Source organism: Lethenteron reissneri, chromosome 35 (assembly GCF_015708825.2).
Source record: "Lethenteron reissneri isolate LAM-NWPU_2019-01 chromosome 35, ASM1570882v1, whole genome shotgun sequence".
Classification (NCBI taxonomy): domain Eukaryota; kingdom Metazoa; phylum Chordata; class Hyperoartia; order Petromyzontiformes; family Petromyzontidae; genus Lethenteron; species Lethenteron reissneri.
This window is the reverse complement of record NC_083813.1, coordinates 5,903,551-5,922,218: the sequence shown is the minus strand read 5'-3', so window position 1 is coordinate 5,922,218 and position 18,668 is coordinate 5,903,551. Positions and strand designations below refer to the sequence as shown.

The 18,668-nt window shown below is 43.5% G+C and overlaps 1 protein-coding gene across 9 annotated transcripts in view; it reads left to right on the top strand.

Moving 5' to 3' along the window:
- The window catches only part of FHOD3 (formin homology 2 domain containing 3), a 173,403-nt gene that overhangs the window by 107,901 nt on the left and 46,834 nt on the right, over positions 1 to 18,668 (top strand). For all 9 annotated transcript variants that reach the window (XM_061565638.1, XM_061565637.1, XM_061565634.1 and 6 more), the window contains exons 7-10: positions 4,336 to 4,447; positions 5,447 to 5,541; positions 7,808 to 7,951; positions 12,215 to 12,600. In XM_061565638.1, the coding sequence (XP_061421622.1) occupies positions 4,336 to 4,447; positions 5,447 to 5,541; positions 7,808 to 7,951; positions 12,215 to 12,600 (737 nt within the window). The remainder of the gene's footprint in view (positions 1 to 4,335; positions 4,448 to 5,446; positions 5,542 to 7,807; positions 7,952 to 12,214; positions 12,601 to 18,668) is intronic.

Here is an 18,668-nt window from a genome sequence, read left to right as displayed (position 1 = left end):
TGGAATTACATTAATATGAGCTGCCCACTTAATAGTGGGTGGTTGGGCTGGCCATACTTTAACACGAAAGTGAGAAATATCTACAAACCAGCGCATGGCGGTCTTTTTGATCTTTGCACAACACACAAGTTCACAAACGCAAGTTCACAACACATAACTGTATTACTTTACCGAACGAACTAAAAGTAATTCCTGCAGTCACGAAAGCTCCAAATTAAGACATAACTGTATTGTCGGGGGGGGGGGGGGCATGAGATGGAGCTTCAGATTCCAAGAATCAAAGTTTTTTCGATTTTCAACCACCCTAAAATAAATTTTCTCCTTCCTAATGTCACTCCACCTTCTTAGATGCCATCTAACTTACATTCGTATATTACAATTCACCTACATTATGAACTTGTTTTCGTATTTTTATCCTTTTTATATCTTTTATTTTACTTATCCCTGACTCAAATTTTCATCGTATGTTAACGCGTGCCTCGCGCTTCAAATATTTTTTTAGTTCATGTTTGTTTGTGCAAAAGATGAGCAGGCAATGTTATGCACAAGTGCGCCATTTTAAACAACAACAGAGGCGGGATTGAACCTATGCGACCTGGTTTATTTGGTCCTTGTTCACAGCATGTGCACGATATCAAGCTGTCCGCTAATGGACAGAGCGCAGTGAACGAGCGCCGTTCCCCGGCTTCATTCAATACATCACCTGGGCCACAAATAGATTCCAGCCAACAGACGCGAACCTACCCCATCCCAAGGGCACCCACGTTGGCGAGATGTTAACTACCTCGCCTGGTATACAGGAGGTCGTGGGTTCGATCCCGACCCTGTCGCCTGCTGTATATTTGGAGTTTGCGTGTTCTCCCTGTTGTCGTGTGGATTTTTCTCTGGCTCCTCCAGTTTTCCCCTTCACATTTATAAACGTGTGTTTTGAGTGTTGGCTGCTATAAATTAACACATGATAGGGCACTTAATTGAGCTATTATTTGTGGCCAGGTCACTTCTGAAAGAGAGCTATTTAGCTGAATGGACCTTACCTCGTTAAATAAAATATAAAGTTACTGTCTAATAGCTCGTAGGTTTGCAAACGTCATAATACGTTTGATACACAGTGTATTGCCACTTAAAAAATATTGGCTATTATAAATGCCGAACTCCACAGCATTTGCTTCAGTTTATCCATAGTCCCCTTGCATTCAAAACATTCTGGGATTTTTCTAACAACCTACAACTGATTTATCAGAAGAAAAAATATGATAATTGTTTTTTTACCCTCTTATCTGGTAACAAAACTGACACTTTTTTTTTACAAGGAGTCATGTTTGCATAGACCACAATACCTGCAGTCATAATGCAAACAAAAAAGCATAACTCTGTTAATGTATGCACTGTCCTTGAAGTTGATTGGTCCACACCCGAGACAGCTTTCCTTAGAGCCTAGTCTCATATGGTGTTGGACCAGATGACGCATGACCCAGATAACCAGATGACACATGGTGTTGGACCAGTGCGCCTTTTTGCGTCATCTGGTCCAACACCATGTGAGACTAGGCTCTAAGGAAAGCTGTCTCGGGTGTGGACCAATCAACTTCAAGGACAGTGCATACATTATCAGAGTTATGTTTATTGTTTGCATTATGACTGCAGGTATTGTGGTCTATGCAAACATGACTCCTTGTAAAAAAAGGTGTCAGTTTTGTTACCAGATAAAAGGGTAAAAAAACAATTATCAACCTACAACTGGTTATGCCATGCTGATGGACCCTTACAATGGTGAAACACTTCTCTGATAATTGTGCTCATGCTCTTTGTTTACCCATGAAAGTCTCACCGATTTTCAAGACTCTTGTTCAGGACGATCCTTAAGTTGTGACATGAGGGCCATTGTCATCCATTGTTTTGTTTCCGTGTGGGAGTAATCTGGAGTAACCTGGAGAATGTACTCTTTATTTTTTTCTCTAAAGTCACGTAGGTAAAACATAAATAAATGAAAAACAACTAAATTAAATCACGACGTTTCGGAGGCAACACAAGCTTCTGTCTTCAGGCGGAACCGTTACAGCCAAAATTACTGTAGTAAGTGAAGAGAGCTAATAGAGAAACGCGACTCTATAGGGTAAGAGGCGGGTAGGAGCTAAGTTAGGGGGGGGGGTGCCGTGTGGAGTCGGGGGGGGGGCGATTGCTAGGCTGAGTTAAGCCGATTGATAATATCTATTCATTATGCAGGAGAGGGGGGGGGTATTGGGGTACCGTGAACAACGGGGCGGAGAATGCACATCCACACAAGGCGAAACACATCAAAGCCATGTCCAGGCTGATTGAAGAACAACAATGACATGCTGCTGCCTCCAGTCCACCTTTGCCTTAGCCGAAACCTATAGCACCTGATATTTACTGGTCGTCTCCCATTCTGAGGTTTGGTGCGTTCAGGGATATTTATTAATCCCTTCATGGAAGACCTGTTAGTGGTTCTATATTTTTCAAGAAATAAAATGTTCTTAACAAAAATGTATATCTATATCTGTTAACTCACCTCCTTAAACGGTATTCATATAATATACAGCGAAGACAGTACATCCTGTAGTGTAGACTGCATATTGGGAGTGATCATACAGTATAACCTCTATTTTGGAAGCTATTGTACATACCCAAACTATGAGCAATTTATTAAACGCACAGTATTGTAAGTCTGCTCCTTCAATAGAGGAGGAACGGCAGAACTACACGAACTCTCATGAAGGCCTTTCATAGGCTAGTAGGCCTCGACATTGGCATTTATCTCCTAAGCATATTGCCATCATATGCAAAAACAGAATATAATTGATTTACTCAAAATGCAAGAAAATCCAGGTGATTGTTATTATTACCACATGTATTAATTAATCGTAATATTTTATTTTGTTTACTTGGCCACTGCTTGTGATGGATAACATGTTATTTAATTCGTGTGAAGGAGACCAGTTGTAAATTTCCTGATGTCTCGTGTGCCGGTTGGCTTGCGGAGAGTATTTTGGAGGTGCTTTGCTTTGTTCTGATTTGTAGCATTGATTCTTAACAGCGCAAAAAATGTGAAGTAAAAATAAACAAAGCACACAAAGTGTCCCTGCTGAAGAGAGCAGGTCTGCCGTTCACAATTTATACAGCACTGGTTTATACTGATCGGTTTGTTACAGCTTAGCTGTCTGCAATCAGATCGTCTTTGGACTTTGTGTTCAATTACAGATTTTGTTTTAAACAAGATACAGTTAATCCCCCTTCTTGCACCAAAAAAAATGCCATAAAACCCTCTTAAGGCCCCTTTAAGTTTCCTACAATTTACGACTATTTTACATAAAGCTTAAAGAAATACAGCATACCCTGCCAAGCTTCCGCCAAAGCGTAAAATAAACTTGCTCCAAATAGTGTATATAACTCCAGTTTTAGATAACAGGGCATTGTTTTCCGCTAATGGGGGCTTTGTTTAGTGGAAGTCAGGCTACTGGCAGCCGGAATAAAATGCAACAACGTTAGCTGTTTTGTTTTGGGAGTAATAGGACACCTCCAGTGAATGTTGTGCATGACCTCTAGACAGGCTACTGCTGGGAAGTCGCCAACATTTAATGTGCAACTAGCTGGCCACCAATTTCTGCCAAATTTTCTCGAGAATTATTTATTGATTTTTTGCAGTTGACCGAGTTCCCACGGAGAGCTGACACGTGTGCTTTATTTTCAACTTTAATTGTTTTTTGTTCCAACCCCCCCCCCCACCGCACCAGCCCTTGTAAACGACGAACGTGCAAGACCCCTTTGCGTTTTAGTTTTCAAGGGACGCTGTTTCTAAATGTGTTTCACATTAACCTTTTAAGCATTTCCTGCAATACTGCAAACACATTTTGAGCAACATTGAAATTGTGCGTACACACGGCAATATGGGCGTTCGGTGAAGTCTAAGATAATTTAAATTGACTACACGGTCAGACTGCTTCAAAGTATTCAATAGAACAATTGAACTTAAATTCACGTGCCAATAAAGTCGGCATCAGTGCACATTGCAAGGGAACGGTACAAGGGGCACGGAGCAGCAACAGGAATGAGAAAAGAAACCCGTCACGACCTCAGCGGATAACACCGACCGAGCAGAGTAAATTGCAACCGCGCGCAAAATAAAGTGCAACCGGGCACAACGAATAAGCGAAAGAAGGATACGTAGCAAATAAAATAAAGAAGATGAAAAATCAAGAGTCTGTAATGTCACAATAGAAATTGAAAAGCGCGAATGACTACTTCCATTCTGTGTTGTTTCTCACTCCCTTCTCTCGGGCCCCACAACCCTCCTCTTCTCCACGTTCCTCTCCACAGTTCCGACTTGTAGTGAAGACGGCCCTCAAGCTCCTCGTGGTGTTTGTGGAGTACACCGAGTCGAATGCGCCTCTGTTCATCAAGGCCGTAAACACAACGGACAGAAAATCAGGTACCGGCGAAACGCTACGTTCATGCGCACACGTGCGTGTTGGGAAGGGTGCACGTGTGCGTCTGTGCGTCCACTTTTTCCTGCAAACCCATAACATCTGGTCTGCCCTTTGACCTCCTGTCAGCAAGCCTTCACCACTGTGCTTGGCCTTAGAGTGCACGGAGCCTGGCACGGCCACTGAGGTGACATCACCACCACTTAGTGGTGAATGGGTGCTGTTGTTGCAGGCACACACAAGAATTATAAAATTTTCGAGGATTTAACTATAATCATAAATTTTCCATCACAGGCTTTTGGACATTTCATTTTTTTTTTGTTTTTTCATAGGCTCACCCTGAAGGAAAGATAGGATATGAACTGGTTTTAACTTCATGGTTCAGTAACATCTTTCATGATTATGAGAAATCAGACCATGTGTGTTCATATAGCCACATGAAACATAAAGGTATAATAGCGTTAGCACCCTGGACTTGCCGGTTCGATCTCGCGGCGCGACAGTTGAAACATTGGTGCAAGTTTTTTAAATCCCTGTCCACCCAGCGGTATAAATGAGTCCACTCCAGTTGAATTGATCAACAGGTTGCGTGTGGTGAGGTAAAGCGCAGGGACTCCCACGTCTTCCACACTGTCTGGTCGGTGTGGAAGACATGGGCCAACAGATCCTCTGGGGGGTGCTCGAGAGAGCAGCAGAGGCCCTTCTGACAGCTGTGGCATGAGCGAGCAATGGCAGGGTCGCACCTCTACCATTTACCTTCATCTAATCGTATGAAAGTGAGGTATGGTCAGACAACTCCAGTGACCAAGACAGCCTCCATCCAGCGGTGGTTTGACAACGGTCTATCAATTAAATTCATGATATTAATCGTATGAACATTTTCTGGAGTTCTTACTTGACAATGAATTCATATGAACAATGAACTATGGATGTATTGAAAGTGGGTGTACGTGATGTGACTGCTTTACAATGGGTCTTAATGTACAATTGTTTCATTCTTCCAGGAGTTAAGCCATGGTCCAACATTCTGGCCATCCTGGATGAGAAGGATGGCATTGACACAGAATTGCTGGTTTTTGCCATGACGCTTCTGAACAAGGTAATTACTACTGCGCCACATTAAGACAGAACGCAATTCTCATCCTGGTCTATGCCGCATTTATCAGATTCAGCATTTCCTGTTGATGGCATGGCTTATTTGGCATGCTCAATGTACTGTAGACTGACTGGTCTATGCGGTATTGCTCCACCTTAAATGGTAGGCCTGTCGCATTGTTTTCTCATAAAATATTAATGTCTTCTCACCTAATTTCTCTCACTCTCAAGGTCTACAATTTGGTTTGGGTACATCCCAGCTCTTTTAAAAAAAAAAATATAGAGTTTACAACCATAATTTATTCATGTTTTATCGAGCTTAGAGATAGGGTAAGGGCATCAGCCAAATTTGCGTCAAAAATGCTTATTAAATTTCACAAATGTAAAGACCTGCATTCGAGTAAACATTTTGAACTGTGAGCAGATAAAAACCAGCAAACTGGCATACATTGCTTGACGTAAAATCCAGCGTATGGCCTTACGCCTTACATAAGCTATCTGGAACATAAAATATTATAGGTGTAGGATTTACAACTATCAAAAATATATTGGCGTCATATTTGAGACCCTGTTATTCTAATGAACGATATAAACCTACTGGAAGCTTTTCAGAGCTGTTTGATGAGCTACAACGTACAGAGTGCTGCTTTGATTGGACGGAGACATGCAGCCATTGCCAGAAAACTGTGCATTAGCAGCCCTGGATCCTGGCTCTGAGCTTATAAATAAACAGGCTATATGGCACTTGTGCTCTTGCTGAGTAGCAGCAGATCATAGATAACGAATACGTAATATTGAATTAACAACGCTTAATCATAAAAGGCACAACAGGCCAAAAACATTGCCGTGTGGCTCCATGCACAATCAGATGCGAGTGGTTCAGTGACGGCAGACAAAACATTTCTCAAGACCTACGTTTTATGCGAGCCGCTTTACGGCCTGTGGACACTCACCGGTTGGCAACTACGCAGCGCAAGCCACCAGTCGAGCCACCCCCCCCCCCCCAACATCAACAACCTCCCCTCCCCACCGCCTCCTCCTCCTCCTCTTCCTCTCACAATGGAGCCTGCTAGCAAGGCCAGCCCCAATGGCTGTCAACGTTTCGCTCGCCTGTCAAGAGCCGGCTGTGGTAGCCCCTCAACGGCGAGCGCGCTTGCGAGCGTCCGCGCTTGAACCCGCGCGGGGCCACAACGGACTGACCTCACACGTCAGAATGCGCTCGATCACTGGCGCAAGCCAGACTTTGCAAAATGCGTACAAGTGGGAGCGGGGTTTATAGTGCCGTGCCAGGCTGCAACGTAGCGCAGGCTTTGTAGGTGGGGGAAAGCGATGATACTGCGCTCTGAATCTAGCGAGCGGAGTTCGATTACTGGCCACGGCTAGCATGTATAGCATGTGATGTCTGAACTGGTCCTGATCCTCGTCTTTACTCACCTGCAATGACCAGAAAGGGGAAGTATGGTCAAAACCCCCAATGATTGTGGAAGACTTCATCAAGAAAGTGAATTTACAGAGGTCTGTAAAAAACTGTTGTCGTTAACATAGAAGGTGGAATGGAAGAGACGAATTGCCCCGTTGATTTGCCGGTTCCGTTATTGTGCCGCTGTTGGCGATTTTAACATGCAAACAAAAAGGTTATACTTAAATTTCAGTGGTGCACAAGCACAAATAACAAAAACATCTCAACACATGAGTCAATTACACTGCCTCAACAAATCCATGGAGTGTTCCTCATTGTTAGGTGGTTGCATGGAGCCAATTCATCTCTATGCGAGAGTGAGCGGAAAGTAGCCGAGTAGCAATAAACAACAATAGAGTTAGATTCATATACAAATCACACTTTTCTTCTGATATAACCTGGCAATGTGAATTTACTGGAGTAAAAACGTCAACATATTTCGTTTAAAGTGACTTGTTTCATTATATACATGGGATTTCACGACCAATATTATGATTCATAATTAGTTTAGTTTGGGTTAGGTCGTCGTGTGGGCATAATGTAATAAACAATTAATTGAACTATAACCCTGCACCACCTAATTGTCTCTGGTGGGTTTAGCTCAACCGCTGCTTATCAATTTGCAAGAGGGCCTACAAAGACAAAAAGGCTAGAGGTCCTAAAACCCTTTCGTGTGATCATGGAAAATCTCCAAATTGCTGCTACGCGTCGCCGAGACGAAATAATAAGGGGGGGGGGGGTGGTAGAAGCATTATTGATGTGCAGACTTGGCATGATCATGCGCGTGTGTTTTCCTCCGTCTGCATTGCAGACCCTGGCAGCCCTTCCAGACCAGGACACGTTCTACGACGTGACGGATTGCCTCGAAGAACAAGGAATGGAAGCCATCGCGCAGAGGCACCTGGCAAAACGTGGTGGCGACCGGGACCTGGCGGAGCAGTTCAACATCTACGAGGTGTGTACGTATGTGTGTACGTTGAACTTCTGTCGCAACGTATGTATGCGAACCGTGATAAATAATCCAAAATCGCGTGATGTCATTTATGGACGGATCCTTAATATAGCCCTTCTACAGAGTATTTGGGCTGCTCTTTCTCGTTGCCCAGATGTCTCGGATAAGGTGGCAGTACCCACGCTTTACTTCACACGAACTGAACCTTATGGCAGGACCCTGGGGTCCCGAATAAACGGAAGTCAAAATCGTAATTATTATTTTTTATTTTTGGCTACTCCGTCCCACCGCGCACACAAGCGCCGCGACCCACCAGAAATCAATCGTCTCGTTCTTCACCAAGCACCCGTCGTTGCCAAAATTGCCGTAGTCATGAACAAAACTTCGAAACTTCGATTAGCGCATCGTGTAGGGCTCGTCGAGAGTAACAGATTGCCGTACCGGTCGCCTTCAACAGACATAAAATGACGTCGCAACGCAGTTTTACGCGAGAGCCGGGGGCTTATGGGACCCCGGGGTCCCGCCATGAGGTTCAACTGTCTATTAACTGTGGTGTACTCATTGATCCTGATGGGTGGATAGAGGTGGGTGGATTTTTTTTCAAACATACCCACCGTTTCAACTGCAAAGCCACGAGGTCAAACCGGTTGCCTCTGGACTGCCAATCCAGGATGCTGTCCACTGCATCACAGCAGCATCATTGGGTAGCCTGGATCTGCAGTTATGTTATTCTCGCCGAGGTGGTGTTAGTAAAACGATGATTATTTTAAACAACAATGTCATTTAATGATCCAATAAAGCCTCAATGAATTTCCCGCATTGGGATATTAACTCTTAACTGCAAGAGTTGGCCAGTGTCTTGGTGGTGTGCTGGCTCAAATGTTGAAACTGCTCACATTGGATCACTTAAACATACTATTATGTCCCTGTTGTTGCTGGGTATTTACCACGTGATAAAAATGCAAATAACGCCCTTTCAAGTAATGCTAGGGAAGGAATCGTTTATGACGTTCTGGTTCTAATTTTGAATGTTAATTAAATAAAAAAAATCATTCTCAGACACGACTGCCGTATGGCCTTCACCCAGGGGTGGAAAGACAGAGAGCTGAACATTATTTCTATTTTTATTCGGCAAATATAAAAGCACACGTACAGTGTTCTTGGTTCTTTCGGTAAAGTCACGTAGAAGGGAAGTAATAAAATAATAAAAATAAAACATAATAAAATACAATTCTCACGACGTTTCGGCCACAATGCAAGCAGCCGTCCTCAGGTGAAGAACAGGGCTGTCGGAAACGCAGCGTCTGAAAGTTATGACCGAAACGTCGTGAGAATTGTATTTTATTATGTTTTATTTTTATTATTTTATTATTTCCCTTCTACATGACTTTACCGAAAGAATCAAGAAGATGAATCCGAGCAGTCACGAAAGCTTTAAATCGAAATTTCACACGTACAGTGTTCATGTATAAATATGTACGACCAATAAATATCAGCATACATACATTATACACCTCTACGTATATATATGGAAAAGTATTTGTCAATTGGCATGTTGGCATTCCAGACCGGCATTACGTTGGATTGTAGCACGCTAAACTCTGGACCGGTTTTGACCTTGTGGGTCTCATCAGCAGAGTCAGGCTTGTTCATCAATAACGCGTTTTGGTTTGGGCAGACCACATAGGGTAGCCTTGCACGACAATGACAAAGGCTCCCCCTGCCTCTCTTGTCGTTAAACCACGGCTGTGACATTTATCACATGTGGTTACAATTTGCCTTGTTTACAACTGCGGTATTGTGGAGACCGAAGCATCGATATTATTAAATTCTTGTGACGCAATTTTTGCATGTTAGTAAACACTTGATAAATATTACACATTTACACGAAAGTCATGTCAATCAAATCACAACAGATGAGTAGGATGGATTATGTCACAGATGTATTCCTTGGAAAAAGATTGTTGTGTTGTTGTACGTTGAACTTCTTTCGTACCGTATGTAGCCAATTGTGCTACTCGGAGGTTCGGTGGAATGACAACAAACTAAACAAGAAAGCAGTTCGAAAGAAATGAGTTTTCAATCTCGATTTAAAAGTGAATAGCTCCAGTGGTTTCCTCATATCGGAAGGGAGAGCATTCCAGACAGCCTCAGGAGTGAATCTGAGAGCGGGTGATGCAGCGACCGCCTTTGTTCGATGGTTAGCCAAAAGCCGCTGTGAAGATGACCGGTTTCGATGTGGACCACACGATATGAATTGTTTTTTTTATTTTCATTTATACAGTTTTCTTCACCCCATTCGCTCCATTAACTTAAATGTCAGGTAAAAGTGCAGCCCTCCTTGTGATCGATTAGGCCACTGCAGGGAAGCTTCACAAAGCCCCGGCCTTCTCTTTCACGTTGGTCAAATACCTTGTAGGAGGTGGATGTAGCCACACTTTACGTGCAACCTGATGATCAACTGACTGTGCTGTACCCATTTATGCTGCTGAGTGGACATCGGCAGTGGAGAGAGGTTTACCAAACCTCCTACCCATTGTGTCAACTGCCGTGCCAGAGACTTAATGGAACCAGCGACCTCTGGATTGCAAGTCCAGTGTGTGATACCAGCATCCTATGGCAACATCCAGATTACATGTAGTATTAGTGTATCATTTGCGTGAATTCTACGGAATTGATTCTCAACCGGCATGATTCGATGCATGCATCACGAGCGTAAGAGTACATTTTTAGTGGCGACGTGGTCTAGCGGTAGCACAATCGCCGCTTGTGTCCAGAGCTCCACGGGTTCTGGCGGCCTTCCTGATTGTTACTGCGGGCATAAAAAAGCATATTAATACTCGCTCTGTGCTTGACGGTGGATGTTAAAGATCCCCTGACATCATTCGCCAGAGTAGGCCATTGAGTGTCGCCGTCAGGGTCTAAATTTGCCAAATTTCAAAACTAGCATCAAATTACTCAATTGGGTTTACACGTATAGCAGCAAACACCACCCCCTATTGGCAATCATCTTCACTAACCTGCTTCCGTTCCTCCCCTAGAACTCATCTCTTCTCCCTAGCCAATCCTACTGCTACTCCCTGCCCCCGCACCTCAGCTATGACCAGGCCTACCTCAACTCCTATCATTATAATTACATAATTGTAATGATAATCACACCAACTCCAATCACTACCCCTATTGCTACTCCAACACCTATCACTACCCCGACCCCCATCACTACCCAAACCCCTCCTTAACCACTCACACCTGTCCTCCCAACCATCACCATAACTACACCACCACTTTTAATAACAACCACACTCCTTAACTCAACCAATATCACCATTGGAACCTCATTCGCCAGTAAAAAATATGATAATTGTTTTTTTACCCTTCTATCTGGCAACAAAACTGACACCTTTTTTACAAGGAGTCATGTTTGCATAGACCAAAATACCTGTACCCCGAGCTCTCATACTCTGATGGTGCATTGTCTTTGAGTTGTGCGCCTTTTGGCGTCATCTGGTCCAACCCATGTGAGACTAGGCTTTAAGGAAAGCTGTCTCGGGTGTGGACCAATCAACTTCAAGGACAGTGCATATATTATCAGAGTTATGTTTTTTGTTTGCATTATGGCTGCAGGTATTGTGGTCTATGCAAACATGACTCCTTGTAAAAAAGGTGTCAGTTTTGTTGCCAGATGTAAGGATAAAAAAACAATTATCAACCAATATCATCTTACCTACAATTTTATCATTGTTGTAAAGCGCCTTGGTGGAATAAGGCGCTCTATAAATCTATATAAGACAAGGATAAGACTAATGCCCCAGGTCATCATCATCATCATCATGGTCCATGGGCAGATAGACCGTCGGTGTCCACTGCACATTTCGTAATTTCTTTCCACTCTCCTCTCTCCTCTGTCTTGTGCCAATATCCTCAAGGAATGCCACGTATTTCTGGCACCAATCTCTTCATGTCATCGTCAAGCCATTCTCTGTTACGTCTTCCTCTGTTTCCTATTCCTTCCATTTTTCCGAAGAACACACTTTAAATTTTCCTCTTGTCCACCCTACATACTTGTCCAAATAGTACCAGTTACCTTCTCATCACTGCCTGCATCATCAGGTCTTCTTCTGCACAACACCGGGATTAAGACTAATGCCCTACGTCGCTCTCGCAAATTGGACCGCGTCCTGGTCTCTGGAATTCTGAGCCGGTCCGACAAAGCGAACCGGATTTTAAAAAAACGATCCTTTCCGACTCGCCGCCGCCCCTGCGCAGGTGGCCCTGCGTCTGGAGGACGGGGACGCCGAATCCGGAGCGGGCACGCCGGCGAGCTGCCGCAAGGAGCGCCGCCGCACGTCGCTCACGGGCGCCGTCTCCGCCGCCGCCTCCGCCTCCTCCTCCTCCGCCGGCGCCGGCGGCGGAGAGAAGCGCGGCCTGGAGCGTCGTCGCAGCCGGCGCCACAACTCGGCGGGCAGGGGCCGCTCGCCGACGTCGCCGGTCGCCCCCTCGGCGCTCCTGCCCAGCCCGTCGAGCGCCGTGGCCGGCGACTCGGCGTTCGAGAACGGAGCGGCGCGGAGCGCGCCGCCCTCGCCCGCACTCTCCTCGCAGTCGTCGCGCAGCAGCCAGAGCACGGCCAACGGCCGGGACGACGGGGACGTCAGGTACGGCGGCGGCGGCGGCGCTCGCACGGCTCGCACGTTCGTGCTGATCGGAGGTGCGGGAGAATGTGTGCGTGTGTGTACGTTGAGCTTCTTTCACAGCATGCGTAGTCAATGGTGCTGATTTGAGGTGCCGGGGAAGGACAATTAGACCGTCAGTTGCAAGAGTTATATCGAGGCTGCGGTTTTTTGTTTGTTTTGTTTTAGAAAGATAGCCACGTGGTACTTTGGTTTGAGCGGTGGACTCAGAATTGGAAGGTTGCGAGATTAAAACACCAGTCAGGTGTGCGTGGACTACTCAGCCCATCCTCCACTGCAGAGTTGATAAATGGGTACTGCGTTGTGGGAACGCGACGGTCGTAGTCTCATGAATTGGTCGATTCCCTCTCGCCATGGGAATGTGGCATTTTTAGCACTGGCACAGGACATCCACTGGAGATAAGCATGGAGACACTTTGGCTTTATGCTTTATGAACTTCAACATATCAATTATAACTGGGACGACCCAGTGGTTTAATGAGTTTGTCGACGATGTGGGAGACAGCAAGGCTTCAGCAGATTGAATCTCACTGACTGATACCCGCTCATGTCAGACACCAACACGGAACTGTTGATGTAATTTGGTAGGAAAACATTTTGTTTGGTGTTATGGCACAGCCATTAAATGTACCCACTCATTCTGAATTTACTAAAGTCAATACATACCATCATACTTTCCCTATATTCTTGCCAGAGTAAAACGCTGTCTTGTTTTTTTTTTATGAATAGAGGATTTTTACTCTGCCAAAATGCCTGTTTAAACAATAATTGGCATACAGATGACTAATGAATGAAAATAAAAGCTGTTGCAGTTGACCAAGAAAAACGAAAGCGTTTCCAGTGCTTAGTGCATAAACAACATGTCCATCAGAAAGGGTGACAATGTTGTTTGACTCGCGTTGGAGTGTCAGGGCTTACAGCAATCAGGGGAGCGGTGGTGTAGCGATTAGTGCGCTTGCGCCAAGAACTTGGTGATTCCCGCTGACGGCCAACACCAGCGAAGATTATCTGAACCGGTCCAGGGCCTCTCTTAGGTTGACCTAGCCTTAAATTAGTACCTGGTGCGGTGTGTAAACATTGTCACTTGGGAGGCAAAGGCGGCGTGTGTTGTGCTGGCCTTCATGAGTGGTCGCTCACGGCACTTTCCCTAAGAGTCTGCTGAAGGCTATACGTGGATCTTTGCCTTTATCTTCTTTAAAGCAACAGTTTTATTTAACTAAACAAGAAAAGAACGCTATGGGACCATTCAAGTGAACTGGTGTTGGCTCACGTGGTCTGATCCGCCGCGTATGTGTGATGGTTCTCAGGCCCATTTTTACACTCGGAGTCCTCGTGTCATTTTGTGCCAAGTCAGCTCACAATAAGTGAGCTTATTCCTTAATGGCCAAATTTATTTTCTCGCGTGAGGTTTGGGGGACATTTGGAACTTGTGTTGCTTTGTTTCTCATTGCTGCGAGAGTTATGATTAATAGGTTATATGGACTTGCAAAGGGAATTATTTCGCCGCTCAGCTCGAAGTAACGCAAATTAATTCCCACCACGGAATTTTTCAGTCACAGCGGGATGCCAGGTCGTAAAACACGCTTATCTGACTCCGTCGCTAATCTTAGGAAAAGCACGGACAGCATGTACGCTGACCTAAATCTTTGGCAAATAATTCGCGACCAGTTTACTGGCGCTGGCTTGGGAATATTTAGTGGGTCTTTGGAAGTAAAATAACAAAGCCAGTGGAGTTTTAATGTAGAAAACAAGATGCGATCAGTATGTCACTTCTAATGTAACAGAAGGCTATTCTGCATCCTTTAGATTAGCCTATCTGTGTCCGTGGCTCCAGACAGAAGGTATTATTGCTCTATGCTGGTTTTTTTAGGAAATGCAAGTGGAAAACAAAAGCATGGTGCAGTCTAAACAAACTCGGGACGTTATTGCAGTTCATGAAAACTGTACGTGATGCTGGCTTTGTTTCAATAGCTCGTAGAGAATACTTGAATTATGAATCACCCCGGTAACATTTCTGGCGTAAATAAGTACCACGACATCAGATAAAAAATGGATTAAAGTGACAGTGAAACTGCCTGCGCCACTTTCCATGCTATATTTCTAAGTATGAAAAACCGGAGTAACTTCCAAGGTTGGAATTCAAATGGATGAGTCGTGCGCACGGTGTGTGAATTGTGGCCGAATTTTGCGCTTAATCTCAAAGCAAGGCGACCGCGAGTCTGGAATAACCAAAACGTCCGAATAAGAGGCGGTTTGTGACGTGTCCAAATTCTGCAAATAAAACGTGCAAAGTGTGTCTTTGCTAGGAATTATATCAAACACATGTAAGGTAGCCACTTTGAACAGAACAAAAATTGGGTTATTTTTTTTGTTCCATGCTAGATATTACAGATGTGAAAATATATTTCCACACTCCGTGGATTAGAAGACACTCCCGAGAGTAACATGCACCCCATAATAGTAGCCGGTGTCAAGAAAGTTACGCAAAACAGTCATACACATACACGTGTGCGCCTACGGGTTATATGACCCCCTCCCCCTAGGATGCTGTGACTTATGTTACAGAGAGTACGGTAGTAGATATTTGTAGGAAAAAATGACCATATGATAGACTTGAGATTTAAAAAAATATATATTTGCATTGCATTTTGGCACAACAATAGGAATCTTTTTTTTTCTCTCAGTGATTATTGTAGCACAGGTCCCTTTGCAAAATCCACATCTCTCATTTCCTTTGCATGCATTTTCATTTCATTTAATCTGCACATTGCAGGGTAGGTGGGAATATTTTATTTAAAGCATATGCCTCTGAGGCCCAAAGAATGACTAAGAAAACCTCAAACTTAACTCGGTACGAGGGCTTTCGTGCCGATCAGTGGGATGAAGGATTGAGGATTTTCCAGGAACCTCATCCAGACTTAACCACACGTCTGCCGGCAACTCATGTGGCAGACACAAAAGTTCCGAGGTTGCTAAAGTGGTTGGTTATTTTTCATCTTCCGCGCAATAGGTAGGTGACTATCGGCATCCCGGTAATGGCGAATGCCTCTCGTGTCTCATGGAAACATGGTACTGCTCTCATGTGAAAAATAATGGGGCTTGTGGTGTGCTTCATATATGCTATGTCTAAAACCGCATTGTGGTTGTGTAGTTCTAATGAGCACAGCTGCCAACTTAATGAATAATACCGAATAATAAATAATATAAACTTCAAATGAAACAGCCTATGACTCACGCCAGATTACAAAGGTTTACATATTCGCTAAGGCCACATTGGAAATCAGATTTTTTTTTTTTACTCCAACTGTGCTGTTGTGGCAAAGAAGGCATGAGCTTTGTGAATCGAATAATATATTTTATATTTTTCCCCATGCAGCATTGAATATGACCTTCACAAGATCGGACCTTTTAACCAAATGTATTCTGGCCACTCAAGTCGTGTGCGCATTGATGTGAATTTTTTTTAATGCTCGGTTACTTCAATGCGATGGGATCTGTTCGCAAATGTCAAAAACGTCAATGTGGAACACGCGACGCCACGATCCAGCCGTGCCGTTTAGCAACTCAAGTGTCCACTCAAGAAGGGCCCGACGCCAGAATATTTCCTGGGAGCTGTCAGGGGCAGGATACGAGCAGGCGGCACCGAGAGGGGCCTTGTCTGTGGGCCAAAGCGTGGTATCTATCTGGTCCTCCCACCAGCACTCAGGCTGCGCTCGGAACGTGACGTCACACGGCACTCAAGTCCGTCTTGTCCTGCATCACGAGCTGCGGCGCAGGCAGCAGGATTTTCCCGGTCTGGCCATGAACAAGTTTAACATCAAATGAGAATCTTTTTTTTTGTATGGACCATAAAGTGGACTCATTGATGTTCACTGACTTGTTTAATTTTTGTTTGAAAGTTTAAGCTAAATTACGGCAATTGTGAGGCCACGTTGCTTCAAAAAGAGAAGCGATATTGGCCATGTGTTTTTAAGGCTAGCATTTATTTGTTCTTTTCCAGGATGATGGCAATTCTTTTGTGAGGCGTAGATTTGGGATTCGTATCCATCTATTGGACAGCAGTTCCCTCCAACAGAAACCTATCGGAGTTCTAAACACATTTAATCAAAACATGATCTTACATTTCATCACTTCAAACACTTTTCGTGCATTAAACATTCATTTTATGTTTAATTATGAAGTATCCTCGAATGATGATATATACATTTGTGTAGCTTTGTTGATGTCATTTTGATTATGTATTACTCTGATGTCTCTTTATGAGATTCTAACTCGAAACTTTGGGTACCCAAAGCTTTCGTCTATACCATTATGCTTTCATTGTTAGGTCAGCGTGCTTCATTATAGTTTCCAGAGCGCACTTTCCATTAGATCAGCCAGTAATTCCTATTCTTCATGTCACTCAATAATCTCCCCAAAGAGTTCCAAACCATCAGTTATACCACAGCAATTTAGGGATAGTGTTCTATGGTGGACTGATGATAACAGGTTTGTCTATTATAGTAAATGGTTCTGCAGTCTAGGAGGAAAGTGCAATTTGTTTACAATTGAATGTGATTTTTTTTTTTATGAAACGATACTAACCGAAGATTGAATGCAATTTTTTAATGAAATGACCCTAGTCACGTTTCAAAAAATAATAATAATTCTTCCTCAAATTATTGCCGCTGAATATTCGTGAACTTGCCCGTGCCTTATTTTTTTTGAGGTAATCATCCTTGAGCATGAAAATAGTATGTTTGCTTTCTTCAAAGTGCATTCATATAACAGGATTTTAAGAGCTATTTATATATTTTGGCATGTGTTGAAGTTTATAAAAAGTGTAATTTTTTGTTCAATTGGACAAACATAACATTAATTAAGTAACTCAAATTAGTGAAATAAGCAAATGTTTTACATACATGTGTGGTTCAATAAGGATCTCATAAGTATAAAAAAAACAACTAACGAAAATCACACAACATACAATCTGTTGCCAAATGTGGGTATAATGCAGCCCATTTGGTCAAGTACATTTTAATATTGTGATACAAATTTTTCCGAAAACCCGCCAAGCTTAAGGAAAGTTGGCTGGTGATCTGGTGCGGTAATTTTTCGCAAAAAAGAGGCCACATTTTCTCGTGCCGGTGTGCTGTGTTGGGTTTGGCAACGATCATCGACCGATGTTGGGAGAACTCCAGGCCACCAGGGTACAGGATACACATTCAGCCTATTTCGCCGGGAGTTTGGTACAATTAAACTGTAAAAACTATAAAAATACACATGAATGTTTGAAAAACACCACGTTATATCTGACTTTATGACTGCGCGTAGGAAACAAAATGCTTGTGGAGGAATGACCGTGCCATTAAATTGTAAACCCTGCATTTTATAAGGTTGCCAGTTTGATATCCTGACCCTATAGAAACTTCTATAAAATGGACGTTATACTTCCCAGCAAAGCATGGTCGAGGGTCCGTCATTAAATGCCAGAATACCATGGAAATACATTTACAAAATAAATTGACAACCAACACTTCATTGTTAATCTTGACTCTATCCCAATGTACGCCTTAGGCTTCAACAGTTTGATAGGATGAGTGGATTAATTTACCGTTGCATTGTAGCTGGCTTTCATTCACCTTAGCCCCAGAGGTTACATGTGCCAGAAACACGAATGCACATAAAACTCTCGGTAAAGAATGTCTTTATTGAATTATTTTACAAAGGAATTCACTCTTTTGTTGCGATGTTACATTCCAAAACAATCATTTTGCAATAAGTCTACGGTACAAAGAACACAGATGTCAAACTTGATAAATCAAGTTTATCAACAGGCAACTGTGCCAGCATTCATAGCAATCTCAATGTCATTCTGCATCTTAGTTGTTCTCATAGGCATTCATCATTACACATAATACATTGTTGTTTCTGTTGCACTTTTTCACTTGTGCATGCAAATCTCTTCATTCCACCCTAACTTTCCTGACTGTTGTTTCCTGTCGCCTTGTTTTCATTTCATCAGTTTTATTTCTTCTCTCCCTCCTGTTTTT